We start from the raw sequence: 15,441 nt of genomic DNA, 5'->3' as shown, positions 1-15,441 counted from the left end.
TCCTATATGCCTGTGATGGAACATTGCTGCCAGATGCTGGATGAGAGTAGATTAGAACATGAATGTACCAGTTATTATTACACAATGTAATCGGTAGAAAAATATTTCAAAATATACTACTATAATATGCATTTAGGGCCGGATAAATGCTCACAATGGCCTGAAAATGATCAAAGGCCTATTGAGAGAAGTGGATGATGTATGACCAATGCTATGGGGGTGTGGCATACCTCCCAACTTTCCCCATTCCAGCGGGACAGTCCTGTTTTTCTGGCACTGCCCCACCCATCGGCATTGGTGAGGTGAGGGGGTATTCTGCTGTGCACTGCAGAGCAGTAGAGAATGGCTCTGGGACAGTGTTGAGCATGATGAAAACAGGGGCATGGATCTTTGGCTCAGCAGTCCGTTTGAGCTCCGTTTCCACTAAGCCACTCCCCCTAATTTGGTGCCCACAGTTATCCCAGTCAGCACAGCTCATGTCGTGGGGGATACACCCCCTACACCAGTGGTTCTCAAACTCGGTCCTCAGGACCCCACACAGTTCACGTTTTCCAGGTCACCCGGCAGGTGCACTCATTATTCACTGACACGTTTTAAAAGATCCACAGGTGGAACGAATTATTTCACTTGTGATTCTGTGAGGAGACCTGCAAAACATGCACTGTGTGGGGTCCTGAGGACCGACTTTGAGAACCTGTGCCCTACACCATCTGCCATGCTGTCTCCATAAATATATGAAAGCAGAAGAATGACACCATTTTGCACGGAAATGGAAATTCAATTTTAATACTGTATTTATTACCGTCCGTCCAGGTGAGCTGCTGATCACAATCATGATATCGGTCATGGGCCTATTTCTCTGTGGTGGCCTGGTGGTGGCTAGCCCTGACATTCTGACAACTTGTTAACATTATTTATTTGTCCTTGGCTGATTAGTAAACATGCCCGACAGCCTCCCCATTTTATCATTCTGTATGTGATCCCTGACATTATAATCGTGCCAATCACTTTCCAAGCTGGCAAGGCTTTCACGATGCGTGTGAATAAGGCTGTGCCAGTGTTTAGCGATCGACAAATCAATGCGAAGTGCTCCAGAGCGTTGTAACTTTACAGCCTCCTCTCAGCCCTGACACGAGAGGCGACAGAGGGAGACGCGATACCTTGCTCCCGGAGTCACTGCTGCATGTCACATTGCTTTTACACCTGTCCAAGTCTCTCTGCCAGGCTGAGTCAGCGACTCTGTTATTGAGTGGTCCCAGCGACAAGGCATGACAATTAATATTTTATGATGGCTGCAGAGATAGTTTATGCCCTCTGCACATCTTTGCATGTCAGCTCTACAGCGTGGACTTGTAAATCAGAAGGTACGAGAAGCTGAGCAGGGAGGTGACTGCTACACATGATGACGATTATTCATCTCTCAAACAGATGTTTCTTTATTTCTTATGTACGAGGATCTGCAGTGGGTGCAGTGGGTACAGTAACTGCATGCAGAGGAATGCGATCGTCCCAGCAATAATGTGCAAAGACAGATTACAGGAAAGTGCAGCATCCACAACTAGGTGTGCCAACAAGTCCGGGCCATTTCTTCAATCCCAGGATTTGGGATTGAAAAATGAACAATCCCATAAATCCCAGAATCCTGGGATTGACTTAATGGTGGTCCTGAGTTGCCTGGAGAACCAGCAGAACGATCAGGCGGGATGCGGTCATTTGGTCTACAGCATTATGGTCGACACCATTAGGTCGACGTGGGAAAAGGTCGACGTGGGAAAAGTTTGAAAGGTCATTATTTCGACAGGTCATTAGTTCGACAGTCAAAAGGTCGACATGGGGTTTTTTGAACCGACAAGTGCCGACAGGCGGTATTTCATGCCCTACCATCCACTAGGGCGTGGTGGGAGAATAAAATGGTGTTTCTAGCACAGGTCTGGTTTGCATATCAGTGCTGATATACAGACCACACTGTGCTTGAAGCACAACAGCAGACAGCGACACCCCAGGCAAGGAAGAGGAACTGCATGGGTTTTCAAAGATAGCGGGTGCTAGAATGAACACTAATATTGGTAGGTTATTTGGCTCCCATGAAAAAAAACAAACACGAGTGTGTAAGTGTGTACAGACGCAGACTAGATGGGCCAAGTTGTTCTTATCTGCCAACAAATTCTGTGTAATAAATGATCAAAGAGATAGGTAAAACCAGTGCTGTTGGCTGCCAATCATAATACATGATTATGGACAGACAGAAGCACAACTGGACACCACCACATAACTGCACCGGATGATGGCCATACAGAGTATTCAGGGACACCTCAAATGTAAAGACCAATTCCTTTCTCCCTTGAAACCAAAAAGAAGACCGTGCATAGAAATGTATTAGGCCAAAACACTTAGGAGGGGGGAGGGGGGGGAGTATTCAATCCTGTGCGCTATTTTCGACAGGGGAAATGGCGCCTTTCGCCTATTCGATGCTGCCAGTAAATCTGTTTTGTCAGAAATGAAGTTATCCCCCCACCAGTAGTGGATCTAGCATTGATTACATCCTGCCAAACCATCTGCAACATGGTTTCTACTTTCATTATGCAGCGTCCCATTTTGGCGGACTGCTCTAGGAGGCTGTCACTCAGCCTAATCCATGTATGTACTCAATGAGGATGTTTTTGGAACAGAGCGATTATCAGCACTGCTCACGTGCCAAGGTACATTTGCAATCACACTGACATTTTATATACCGAGTGATTGACAGGAAGGGACCATTTTGAGGGATTGTAAGCAATAACGCTTGAGTTGTGTATCTGACTTTAGCTGCCTTCATGTACATAGAGAAACATGGCCCCAGTGTCGCTAGAGCCGCAACCATTCCGCATAGCCATAGGTCAACACTAGGAGTCAATGTTCCTCACTACTGCTTCAGTGTTGCATATAATACCCCTTTCACACTTGCAAAAATGTTCCGGGTTTGATGCACATGAACGCGCATCAACCCGGGATTTAGCTCAGTGTGAAAGGGTCTAGAAAGAATATCCCGGGATGAGCATTCCGGGATTTCGGTAGATTCCGGAACCAACATGGGATGCTCAAAAACCCGGGATATTTTTGCGAGTGCGAAAGGGGTATAAGTAAGATAATTGCAGAGGAGTTTACAATCGGCGACAGCAGTTCGGTAACCTAGAAACCATGCCGCTGCATTTACATACCAAATATGAATTCCACCCCATGTCCCTAAAGACCCTATGCATATTCAGTGCTGTAAAATATTTGGGATTTTGCTTTAGGTACGTCAGGCACACGAGTGCTGTAACCAGAGAATTTGGATGCTCTCCATCCAGTTATTCCCATTGCCATGGAAAATCCACCAACACATAGTAAGTAAAGGTTTTTATTTTTTATTTTTCCTCTAAATACTTAAGAATCAGCTCCAAAAATTGAGTCGGTGAGGAAAAGAAAGATAATTCAATTTTAGTCCAACAACTTTGAGTATTCGATGCGCGTGATGATCCAATCCGGTTCCACGCCCTGCGTGAACTCTCTGCGGAACTCATAGTTAGCGGTGAGAAGGCGCTTTGTGTCCTTGACCTCCTGGTTTCCTAGCACCACCTGGAACACTTTGGTATCGTCTGGCTTCTCGTCGGGAACCTTGGCGCACGTCACATACCAGAAGCGCATGAGGATGGAGACGAACTTCCTTCCGTTGTTGTCGTAGTAAATGGCCACATCGCCGGGAAAGGTGTACATAATGTCACTGTCCTCCGCGGCCAGAGCATGTTTGTAATTGTCTGACAGTACTGAGCACTTCTCCTGCAAGTCCTTCAGCATGTCCCCTTCCACCAAGTTCTCCAGGGCCTCAAACCTGCACTGGGACAGCATCCCGGAGACGAAGGAAAAGGCCTGCTTGGCCCCCTGGGTAAACTCCTCTATGCTGAAGTCCTTGTCAAAAAACGTCTGGATGAGGAAAAAGTAGATTCTGGTGCGGAACCACACAATGGGGTTAGGAACCCCCACGACCACCATTTTGTCGGAGCCCGCCTTCTGGCCGCTGAAGCCCCGGTTCGAGCTCAGGAGGCCGGGGGCTTGGCATATCGCTGGGTTGACAAGGCACGGGACCCGGTGACCAAAACATAGCGGTGCCCTGGGCCTGGTGCACAGCCGGGAGAATCGGGTCACCGATCGCCATATCATTGTGCAATGTGCATCAGGTTATTTTGCCCCCGATGGAAACATGTAACGCGCGCGCGAGTTCCGGAGGATTTGTGTTCCTGTCGTATCTCAGCACCTCCCTTCCTCCCGAGCTGCTGGGTGCTGCTGCTGACTATGCAGCAGTCAAGTCACTTATGTACTGTATTAGGAGGCAGCAGTGATGCAGCCTCAGGCTTACTTGTTTCTCTCTGCTGAACTTCATTTTATAGGGATGAGGGAGCTGGACACTATACAAAAAGGGCTTCAGAGGCTAGATCACCTTTTCATGTACCTGTACCATTCTATTTCCCATTATCTGCAGCTGCTCCCTAGTCTATACTGTGTATGTTTTATAATGCACATGCAAAGGGTTTTTTGTTTTGCAGCCTCTAATGTCACATTAGGTGCTAAAATGGTGCCTACAGCCCCCAACTGGTCACAATTTGTCAAAATGATGCATCTCTGCATTGTTACTTGGTTATGCATAAACCATACCCTCCAACATCTGAAGGGCAGAAATCAGTACACATTTAGAAAGGGGGTGTGGCCACTGTAAATAGGCTTTTTTTTTTTTTTAATAAGGGGATACTCTTAACTTTAGGAGCACTTAAATTCCTTTAATGTGACTTGCTGCAGCTCAGTCCTATGACATGTGATGGCTGCCGGCATATTAAATAATGAATTTATTTTCAATGTTCTGCCTACAATAACTTATGAATAATCTTTTTTTTACATTTCAGATTATTCATAATATTGTAGGCAGAAGATTGAAAATAAATGCATTATTTAATATGTCAGCAGCCATCACATGTCATAGGACTGAGCTGCAGCACGTAACTAGAATGAGAAGAGATTCATTTAAAAAAAAGTTTAACCTATGTGCTCCAGCCTCCGCTGGCTGCACCTGATGACCCGGGTCCCGCGGCCGCTGTATTCCACGCTGTGTGCAGTCAGTGATAGCTGATTGAAGCAGCTTTCTCTTCGCTCAGGGAGTCCTGGGTCCTGTCCCCTGTGCGCGACACGTCATGATGTTATGACACGCCGCGGCCACACGCTGGTCCGGGAGTCCTCAGCCTAAAGCAGCTATCTCTGCTGCACTTCGCGCGCCCGGAGTCCTGTGTCCCCTGTGTGCGTCATGACATCATGCCGACACCGCACATGCTGGTCCGGGAGTCGGTACCCGCAATGCACCCTTTGGAACGGGTGCTTGGCAAGCCTGGGTGTGTCGGGTGCTTGGCGCACCACTGACAGCCTGGGGGAGTCGGCTTTGGGCACAAAAACCGGTACATTCGGTACAGGTTTTATATGCCGGTACAGACCGTTAAAAAACGGTACTGTACCGGCAAATCCGGTACAGTTGGAGGGTATGCATAAATAAAGTATACAAATATAGCAGCAAAATAGTGTCATCTTAGTTTTCACAGACTGGGCCAGATTCTCTAAGCTTCAAAAGTGATAAAATGGAGAGTGATTAACAACCAGCCAATCAGCTCCTGTCTGACATTTTTCAAACACAGTCTGACATGGCAGGTAGGAGCTGATCGGCTGGCTGTTTATCACTCTCCATTTTATCACTTTTGAAGCTTAGAGAATCTGGCCCAAAGAGGTGCTGTTTGTACAGTATTGTTCATTAGTTTGTTTCTAAAGGGCATACAGACATGCCTGCCCCTTTAGAATACTGAGCGACGGGCTTAAGCAAGATCGCTCAGAACTCATCACAGTACATCCGCCATGCTTTGTGCTGAGCGATCGGGCTGAGCAGGGCTTTGCCTATTTTTAATGCCTATTTAACAGACGCGCGATCTAGCAGGAAAGCACTGGCTTTCCCTGCGGGTGATAGCGACGCACGGTCATCCCCGCAGGGCATGCACACGGAGTGATCAGTGCTCCGATTCTAAGCGATCTAGTCAACACCGTGTGTTTGCCCCTTAAGAGGTAACCTTTCATATAGACCTAGGGATGGACATCGGACGCCCACCATCAAACGATAGCTGGACTTCCGCCATCTAATCTTTCGATATGATGCTAACTGTCCATTGCATCAAAAGAATTAGATTTAAAAAAAATATATATATTTTTTTTTATTTGTGCATATGCAAAATAAACCACCCTTTTACGCATGCACAAAACCTTTGAAGCTAGTCACTTTGGATGGGAATTGGGGGGGTGGGATCTAGTATAACCATCACAACACCATCGAATGGTTATCATTCGATGGCGGCAAACATCGGTATGCCGCCATCAAATGGAAAATACACTATCATTGTTTCAAAAACATTGATGATTGGGAAACATTGCGATGCGATATCCATCCTACATAGTCCTTTCATACAAGTAGCCTCTAACAATGATTTTTAGTATCTATTTTAATCTCATTTTGCAAAACCTAGCACCAACGCCACACTACGAACCTGCAGCCTTGTGCCATCCCTTCCATGCTCAGTGCTGCTTTCAGGCCTCCTTGCCTGCACCCCATGTCACCTGTTTGTCTCCCCCTCCCTCTAGAGTGTAGGGGCAGATGTGTTAAGCCTTAACAAGTGATAAATGCAAGGGTGATAAGGAGAGATAAACATCCAGCCAATCACCTCCTTACTGACTTTTTTCACCTTTAAAAATATAATAATAATAAGTCAGTTATGTATACATTTATACTTGTTGAATATGATCCAATGCTCCTTTTATTTGCTGTAAAAACATTAGGTGCCTCTTATCATTCTATTAAAGATAAGACATGCTATAAATCATACATAAAACTGTTGCTACCTAACCTCTGTTTGAAAGTAGGAACTCTGTTAGTGTGGGTTTATGCCAGAGTGAGCAGCCAATAGGAGCTTAGATAGTGTTTGATATACCCAGGGTGAGAAACCAGTAGGAGCTCGGTTAGTGTGGAACAATCCATCCCACTGGGAGCTACCAGAAGGAGCTCAGTTAGTGTGGGGTCATCCCAGAGTGAGAAACCAGTAGGAACCGGTTAGTGTGCGGTTATACCAGAGTGAGGAACCAGCAGGAGGCTTGGTTAGTAGATTATCCCAGAGAGAAAAGCCAGTAAGAACTCAGGTAGTGTGTGGTCTTAGCAGAGTGAAGAACCAGTAGGAGCTTGGTTAGTATGGAGTCATCTCAGAGTGAGGAACCAGTAGGAGCTTGGTTAGTATGGAGTCATCTCAGAGTGAGGAACCAGTAGGAGCTTGGTTAGTGTGGGGCCATCACAGCATTAGGAACAAGAACTGACTTAGTGTGGGCTCATCCTAGCGTTAGGGCCACTTATGCTAGTCGCCGTCGGTAATTTGTTCAAGATAAGACAATGGGGCAGATGTATTAAGCCTTAACAAGAGATAAATACAAGGGTGATAAGGAGAGATAAACGTCCAGCCAATCACATCCTAACTGACTTTTTTCAAACACAGGCTGTAACATGGCAGTTAGCAGGTGATTGGCTGGACGTTTATCTCTCCTTATCACCCTTGCATTTATCTCTTGTTAAAGCTTAATACATCTGCCCCAATATTACATAGCTATAGTTAGCAAAGTTCAATAATAAACAAACATCTAGTTCAGTGTATCTATATGTTTTAGCTGTGCTCCATCCATTGTGTATACAGAGTTCAAGATCAAGTAACTTGTTTAATGATACATTCCCCAAAAAGTGATAGAACAAGTAACCATGGCTATAGCTACTGTAAGTGCAGGGGATGCAGCTACCATGGGGTCACAGCTGAGAAGGGCCCACCTTCCATGGGTGATACACAGGGACCTTTAGAAACGTTTGCCTTGGGGCCTGCAATATATCTAGCAATACCCCATGACCTGCTCGTGTTACTAAAAGAAGGGTTGTTTTTACAAGCATTTTCACCGCTACCCACAAGCTGCATACAAGGGTCACACACGATTAGGCACTTGATGTGCAAAGTTTTGCATGTGCTTAATCGCATGTGATTTCTCACTTACACAGAGGGGGAGCAGAGAGCCAAGCTGCAAAAAAAAAAGAAGTCCATACAAATGAATGGGAAGCTCTCAGCCAATCATTGGCTCCCCATTCATTTGTATTGTTTTTTTTTTAAATGCCCCCGCTGCCTGGCTTCCCCTGCCCGCCTCTCTGGTCCTCTCGCCGGCTCGCGGCGTCCCCCACCTGCCGCTTCTCTGCGTCCCTTGCCCAGCTCCCTGCTGCACATAAGATTTAGCCTCCAACCTCCTGACTCCGATCCGATGTGCACGGGACTGCACATCGAGTCGGACGGGATGTCTACACATGCGATTTGGGATGATTTCACGGCACAATCCATCCGAATCGGGCCCAAATCGCATAGTGTATGGGGGCCTTAACAGTGAGTACAGCTGTACCAATTTCTCCTTCAGTGAACTACTCTGCCAGTTAAGCAACTGAGCTGTTCGATGTCTTAGGGCATCCGGCGCTGATGTGTACAGAAACTCATGAAGGGATTTCCGGGCAGTGCCTTTTAGTCCAGGTGGAGATCTTGATGAAGAACAACTAAAAAGTATTATTTTTGAGTGTAGCATGAGATCCTGACACACGGCGCTAATATGGCTGCTGCTGCTGCTCCATGTTTGAACAAACAATTCAGTGCTAGGTGCTAATTTCAAATGTTTTGCCCGGTGCCAGACACAGGGTGTTTAATAAAATATGTATTTAATATTTGTTGTGTGCCACAGTCTTGGACTCTCTCTGACAGTCCCAGTGATACTCTGTTAACCCCTGTTGCACTGCACATGGGGACTGTGAACCAAGAGGTTGGGCTGTATGCTGACCACTATAGGGTGGCAGGAAGCGGTTGCAGTTGGGACAACCGTCTCAGTCTGCAAGGCTAGGAGTACTGCACATTGGGAAGCCAACTCCCAGGGCAGAGAAGGTCCCAGCTGCGGCTGTTGTGGACTGCAGTTTATCCCTAGTGCACTGCACTGTGGGAGTGTAAACAGCTGCTGTGTTAACAAAGCCCATTGCATAAGGATTAATTTGAATTTTCTTTTTAAACTGTGCCGTACTGAGCTGGGGACCGAGAGAGCAGTGTTGCAGTGCGTAAGCCTGGTGCCGGGCATCAGTGACAAAATATGTATATGTACAAAATATACAGTACAATATTTAAATGTATAAAAAAATAAGAAACAAGCATTTACAGCACCTTATTCCCTGGAGGCCAGGGGAATCTGAGCTCTCTGTGGGTTACTGGGTCCCCCTGTCTACCTACCCATGGTCAGGAGATTCTGCCTGGGATTTTATCTGTCCATCTTTGGTGCTCAGATTTGTCTAGAAAGGTTAAGGAGATGCCCTCAGCAAATCCTGGAAGTCAGTTTTCGAGGGACCCATCCCCCCACTTTAGATATGTCGGCACCTGGGCGTTGATTATCACTCGAGGTGGTCTCGGGCACAGTGGAGGGATCTCTCCACACTGTTCTTTAGGGACAGTGTTAAAGTGTGCATGCCAGGCAGATGCACTTAACTCTATTAGGTATAAATCACAGGACAGAATTACCCCCCTGTGGTGTTGTATATTGGAGTTGGCAAAAAGGGACCTTCGAGTCCTAAGTTGTATATGTCTTCTGTAGAATTGCACTGCTGCTGAACATCTGTTTGCTGAGATCACCCCAAGCAATACCTGTAAGTGGAAGCTACTTTTTGAGCAATAAACATCTTGCCTTTATGACTGCATCATATCCTGCGACTAATAGAACTGCGCCAAACGCTATTCCATTTTCAGGCTATTCTTGAATGAGCCCAGTATCTCCAAGCTTCACCCTCTGCTACCTACCATGTAGGGACTGGTCCCTGGTGGGGTCACCAGTAAGAATCAACCAACACTAATCAGGAGGTCTGGCAGCAGCGTGTTCATGTATATACAGAAGTAACACGTTCCAGGTGCTAATTCTAGGATCCTAGTGGTGAAAACAAGTTACCCTCCTACTGTGCAGTGGGTGGAGTCAGTAACAGGTGGTTAATGATGGTAAGAGGGAATCCCGTAATGGCTCAAATCCAGTGGGATCAAACAAATCTGTGATCGCCTGGTGCAGGAATTGTTGAGATCGACAGAACAACCAGTTTCTCTTTTTTGTTCATTCTCAAGACATATTTTTGTTACCTACTACAGCTGTATGGCCTACTGTATGCTTCTTGAGATAAATAAATAATGCTGTCAGTGCATCGAAACGTCTACAGTTCGGAATTGTCAAGGTTAATTTCCCTGGTCAGCCACAGTAATTCATGGCTACATTTCAGCAACTGCCCCTCGAGAGAAAATGAGTTCTGCAGTACTTACAGTTAACATGGCGAACATCAGCTGGCACACATTGAAGGCATGCCGCCAATTGTGATAAAGAACCATACGATAATTCTTCCTCACTGTCAGGAGCCACCTGCACAAGGTCTGAAAAACAGAAGGGGCAGGGGGGGGGGGCGTTGTGGTTACAGCCGTGGTGTGTGGCGGAATATCTCATTACCAGTGAAGGCAGAGACCTACATTATGCCAGAACAGGGGAGGCAGCTGTACAAGCAGAGCAGATGTTTACCTCGTAATCAATTTTAAACTTCTGAACCATGCCCAATTCCATGAACATTCGTAGGGCTGCCGTAATCATTTCATCAACGTCCAGAGAGAAGTCATCGAAATGGATATCATCGATAGAGAATTCTGACACCAAGGGGATGTTGGCTGCCTTGAATGATAGAGAATAGAATTACACACGGCATCATTGGGAAATATACTCTATATAGAGAAGCGTATTTTATTTTCATTTCAGTTTTCAGTTAATGAACGGTAATAAACTGACATCGTGCCTATTTCTGGGATGTATATACCACCGATTTTTTTACGCACAGATCTAGGGCTGCGATGTTGCTGGCGGTGCCCCGAACACCTCAGCATAATCAACTTGATGCTGGCTATTGAGTGTGGCAGCGTGCTAGAAAGGGGGGGCGTCAGCCCTGTTCTCTGGCCATTCTGAAGATGGTGGCTGCATTAAATTAAAGGTTTTTTTTACATTTGACAGACAATGGTTCGATCCTATTAACCCCGATGTGTGCGGATGATTCGCCAAGTGCGAATCATAAGGACACCGGGCGCACTTTACAGCGGGCCGCATTTGCTGAAAAGTGCTCGCACCTCCATAGGGGTGTGAGCAATTTCAGCAAATTCGGCCCTGAGATTCGGGTGCCGTTTAAAAACATGTGTAGTCAGCAGACAGCACATGCATGGCAGCATTGTGGGGGCACAGAGTGATGGGAGGAGTCTATTATACCATAACCCATCACATCACACGTGTAGTCAGCAGACAGCACATACATGGCAGCATTGTGGGGGCACAGAGTGATAGGAGGAGTCTATTATACCATAACCCATCACATCACATGTGTAGTCAGCAGACAGCACATACATGGCAGCATTGTGGGGGCACAGAGTGATGGGAGGAGTCTATTATACCATAACCCATCACATCACACGTGTAGTCAGCAGACAGCACATGCATGGCAGCATTGTGGGGGCACAGAGTGATGGGAGGAGTCTATTATACCATAACCCATCACATCACACGTGTAGTCAGCAGACAGCACATACATGGCAGCATTGTGGAGGCACAGAGTGATGGGAGGAGTCTGATATACCATAACCCATCACATCACACGTGTAGTCAGCAGACAGCACATACAGGCAGCATTGTGGAGGCACAGAGTGATGTGAGGAGTCTAATATACCATAACCCATCACATCACATGTGTAGTCAGCAGACGGCACATACATGGCAGCATTGTGGGGGTACAGAGTGATGGGAGGAGTCTGATATACCATAACCCATCACATCACACGTGTAGTCAGCAGACAGCACATACATGGCAGCATTGTGGAGGCACAGAGTGATGGGAGGAGTCTGATATACCATAACCCATCACATCACACGTGTAGTCAGTAGACAGCATGTACATGGCAGCATTGTGGAGGCACAGAGTGATGGGAGGAGTCTGATATAACATAACCCATCACATCACACCACACGTGTAGTCAGCAGACGGCACATACATTGCAGCATTGTGGAGGCACAGAGTGATGGGAGGAGTCTAATATACCATAACCCATCACATCACACATGTAGTCAGCAGACATCACATACACATGGCAGCATTGTGGAGGCACAGAGTGATGGGAGGAGCCTGAAATACCATATCACATCACATGTGTAGTCAGCAGACAGCACATACATGGCAGCATTGTGGAGGCACAGAGTGATGGGAGGAGTCTAATATACCATAACCCATCACATCACATGTGTAGTCAGCAGACGGCACATACATGGCAGCATTGTGGAGGCACAGAGTGATGGGAGGAGTCTAATATACCATAACCCATCACATCACATGTGTAGTCAGCAGACGGCACATACATGGCAGCATTGTGGGGGTACAGAGTGATGGGAGGAGTCTGATATACCATAACCCATCACATCACACGTGTAGTCAGCAGACAGCACATACATGGCAGCATTGTGGAGGCACAGAGTGATGGGAGGAGTCTGATATACCATAACCCATCACATCACACGTGTAGTCAGCGGACAGCACATACATGGCAGCATTGTGGAGGCACAGAGTGATGGGAGGAGTCTAATATACCATAACCCATCACATCACACGTGTAGTCAGTAGACAGCACATACATGGCAGCACTGTGGGGCTACAGAGTGATGGGAGGAGTCTGATATACCATAACCCATCACATAACACGTGTAGTCAGCGGACAGCACATACATGGCAGCATTGTGGAGGCACAGAGTGATGGGAGGAGTCTAATATACCATAACCCATCACATCACACGTGAAGTCAGCAGACAGCACATACATGGCAGCATTGTGGGGTCACAGAGCGATGGGAGGAGTCTAATATACCATAACCCATCACATCACATGTGTAGTCAGCAGACAGCACATACATGGCAGCATTGTGGAGGCACAGAGTGATGGGAGGAGTCTGATATACCATAACCCATCACATCACACGTGTAGTCAGCAGACAGCACACACATGGCAGCATTGTGGAGGCACAGAGTGATGGGAGGAGTCTAATATACCATAACCCATCACATCACACGTGAAGTCAGCAGACAGCACATACATGGCAGCATTGTGGGGTCACAGAGCGATGGGAGGAGTCTAATATACCATAACCCATCACATCACACGTGAAGTCAGCAGACAGCACACACATGGCAGCATTGTGGGGAGACAGAGTGATGGGAGGAGTCTAATATACCATAACCCATCACATCACATGTGTAGTCAGCAGGCAGCACATACATGGCAGCATTGTGGAGGCACAGAGTGATGGGAGGAGCCTAATATACCATAACCCATCACATCACACATGTAGTCAGCAGACAGCACATACATGGCAGCATTGTGGAGGCACAGAATGAGTCTAACATAACAGACAATTCAACAGATTTTTCAGACTCCTTGAATCACTGACTGAGATTACAAAAATCATCAGCCTGATGGTCAGCAACATGGAGTCGCGACCCCATGATGAGAAGGTCGGGACCCACTTTGTGGTTAGGACCCACAGTTTGAGAACCACTGTTCTAAGTGATCTCACTACGTGTGTAAGCCCCATAACTCATAAAGTCATTTGCAACAAAGGTGCGCATGCTCAGTTGTGTAATAATTGCTTAATTTGCAAATTCACTGATTAACAGTCAACTCTCAATCAGACCATAAATCCGGCACACTGCTACTTACCCCTGTGTAACTGCAGCCAATACCATCATATAAAACCAGTTATTTAAAAAACAAATACTTTTCAAAGCCGAAGCTCTGTTTGACAGTGTGATCTGATAAATACCCAGAACACTAACTGACCTGTGGCTTAAAACAGTAGCTGAAGCCATGCTAAATTCTACATATTGAAATATGAGGGGGGGGGGGGGGGGGGGGGGGGGATAAAATAGTACACCTGTAAAATCATCCACAATAATGATTGCTTTGAATAAAGAGAACTGTAACCAGATTTATGGGACAGGACAAGAATGATAACCGGCCGCTCTGGGTGCCTCGCGCTGTTTCGGTGGATAATTATGTTCTTGTGTGTTACGCTCAACAGAAAGTTGACAAACTGCAGGGTTATTGCTAACCCGACATAGGATTTTAATTATTTATGAGTCTATTTTTAACCATGAAGTGTATGAGACCACAGAGAGTGGCTGACAAATCAGTATTATCACACACAACGATTGATACACGGAGTGGATGAAAAGATATTGAAATGAGCAGAAATGCAGACATATGAATAACTACCATACAGTTACTGTGAAATGGTGTTTGGTTTTTAATTACAGCTAAAAATGTTTGGATTACGGCTAATCCGATACATTTGTGTATTATTTATGTACAGTATCTGAATGGAGGCTCGAATAATCTCAAAAATCACATTTCAGGTGAGAAGATTTTCCAGGGATTTGGGGGTCTGTGGTAGGGAGGACAAATCTTGAATCAGGATCAGCATGATCCTGGGATTTTGTCCCCAAAATGCACAGCTGAATACCTCCCAACTTTAGCTTCCTTTGACCCGGACGCAGCTGACCCAAAGGGGATCGATCCATACAATGAGTGGGTGTGACCTTGGGTGGATGGGCGTGACCTATTGGTGTGACCCCATTATTTAGGTTTTTTGGGGACATGCCCAGTTCTCCTCTAGCAGCCCCCTGCTCCCCTCCTCACAATGCACAGCATCTATTCAGTGATTACCGGCTGCTATGCAAAACAGCCGATAGTCACTGAGAGCTAAGCAGAGGTGATCACTGGCTCCCCCAGCTGTACCCCCCTGCCTGTAGAACACAGCGGCCCGCAGAACAGAGGGACAGTCTACAATTAGCGGGGCTGTCCTGCTGTAATCGGGACAGTTGTAAGGTATGAGTTGTGCCAGGAAGCACCTAACATTAGCAGCACTTGGCTCAGACACTGCCCAGCTGTGCAGCCCAGGGTGCCAGCGGCATGTCCAATGTAGAGCTGGGTGCCAGCCAATTGGAACTGGCAGACCGGCAGCCAATCAGGAAAGTGGCTGCAGCAGCTGCTCCTGAATGGCTGCCAGTCCACTAGCTCTGATTGGGTGGCAGCTAGCGCTACTTTTGAAATGCCACTGGTACTGTATGCCTGCTTAATAGTAAGTCATTGAGTTGCCTACCCTACTGCATTCTGCAGGAGACTCCCTGAAACAAGAGCAATCTCCCTCTCTCCCTTATTAGCCTAGCAATCTCCCTCATTTCACCTAATCC

General features: G+C 46.6%; 2 protein-coding genes across 2 annotated transcripts in view; both read right to left on the bottom strand.

Moving 5' to 3' along the window:
- PDE11A (phosphodiesterase 11A) overlaps positions 1 to 15,441 on the bottom strand; it is a 383,685-nt gene that overhangs the window by 98,446 nt on the left and 269,798 nt on the right. Inside the window, exons 11-12 of the mRNA XM_083154719.1 lie at positions 10,693 to 10,839; positions 10,443 to 10,550 (exon numbers count right to left, since the gene is read on the bottom strand). Coding sequence (XP_083010845.1) covers positions 10,443 to 10,550; positions 10,693 to 10,839 — 255 coding nt within the window. The remainder of the gene's footprint in view (positions 1 to 10,442; positions 10,551 to 10,692; positions 10,840 to 15,441) is intronic.
- Positions 3,366 to 4,241, bottom strand: MAIP1 (matrix AAA peptidase interacting protein 1). Its single transcript, XM_083152158.1, has one exon. The coding sequence runs from the start codon at positions 4,177 to 4,179 to the stop codon at positions 3,460 to 3,462; it is 720 nt and encodes a 239-aa protein (XP_083008284.1). The 5' UTR covers positions 4,180 to 4,241; the 3' UTR covers positions 3,366 to 3,459.

This window comes from Crinia signifera, chromosome 7 (assembly GCF_055691185.1).
Source record: "Crinia signifera chromosome 7, ASM5569118v1, whole genome shotgun sequence".
In the NCBI taxonomy this organism is placed as follows: domain Eukaryota; kingdom Metazoa; phylum Chordata; class Amphibia; order Anura; family Myobatrachidae; genus Crinia; species Crinia signifera.
This window is presented reverse-complemented; position numbering and strand designations above follow the sequence as displayed.

Coding starts and splice junctions, on each gene's coding strand:
- MAIP1 (XM_083152158.1), bottom strand. CDS start 4,179: ATGATATGGCGATCGGTGACCCGATTCTCCCGGCTGTGCACCAGGCCC.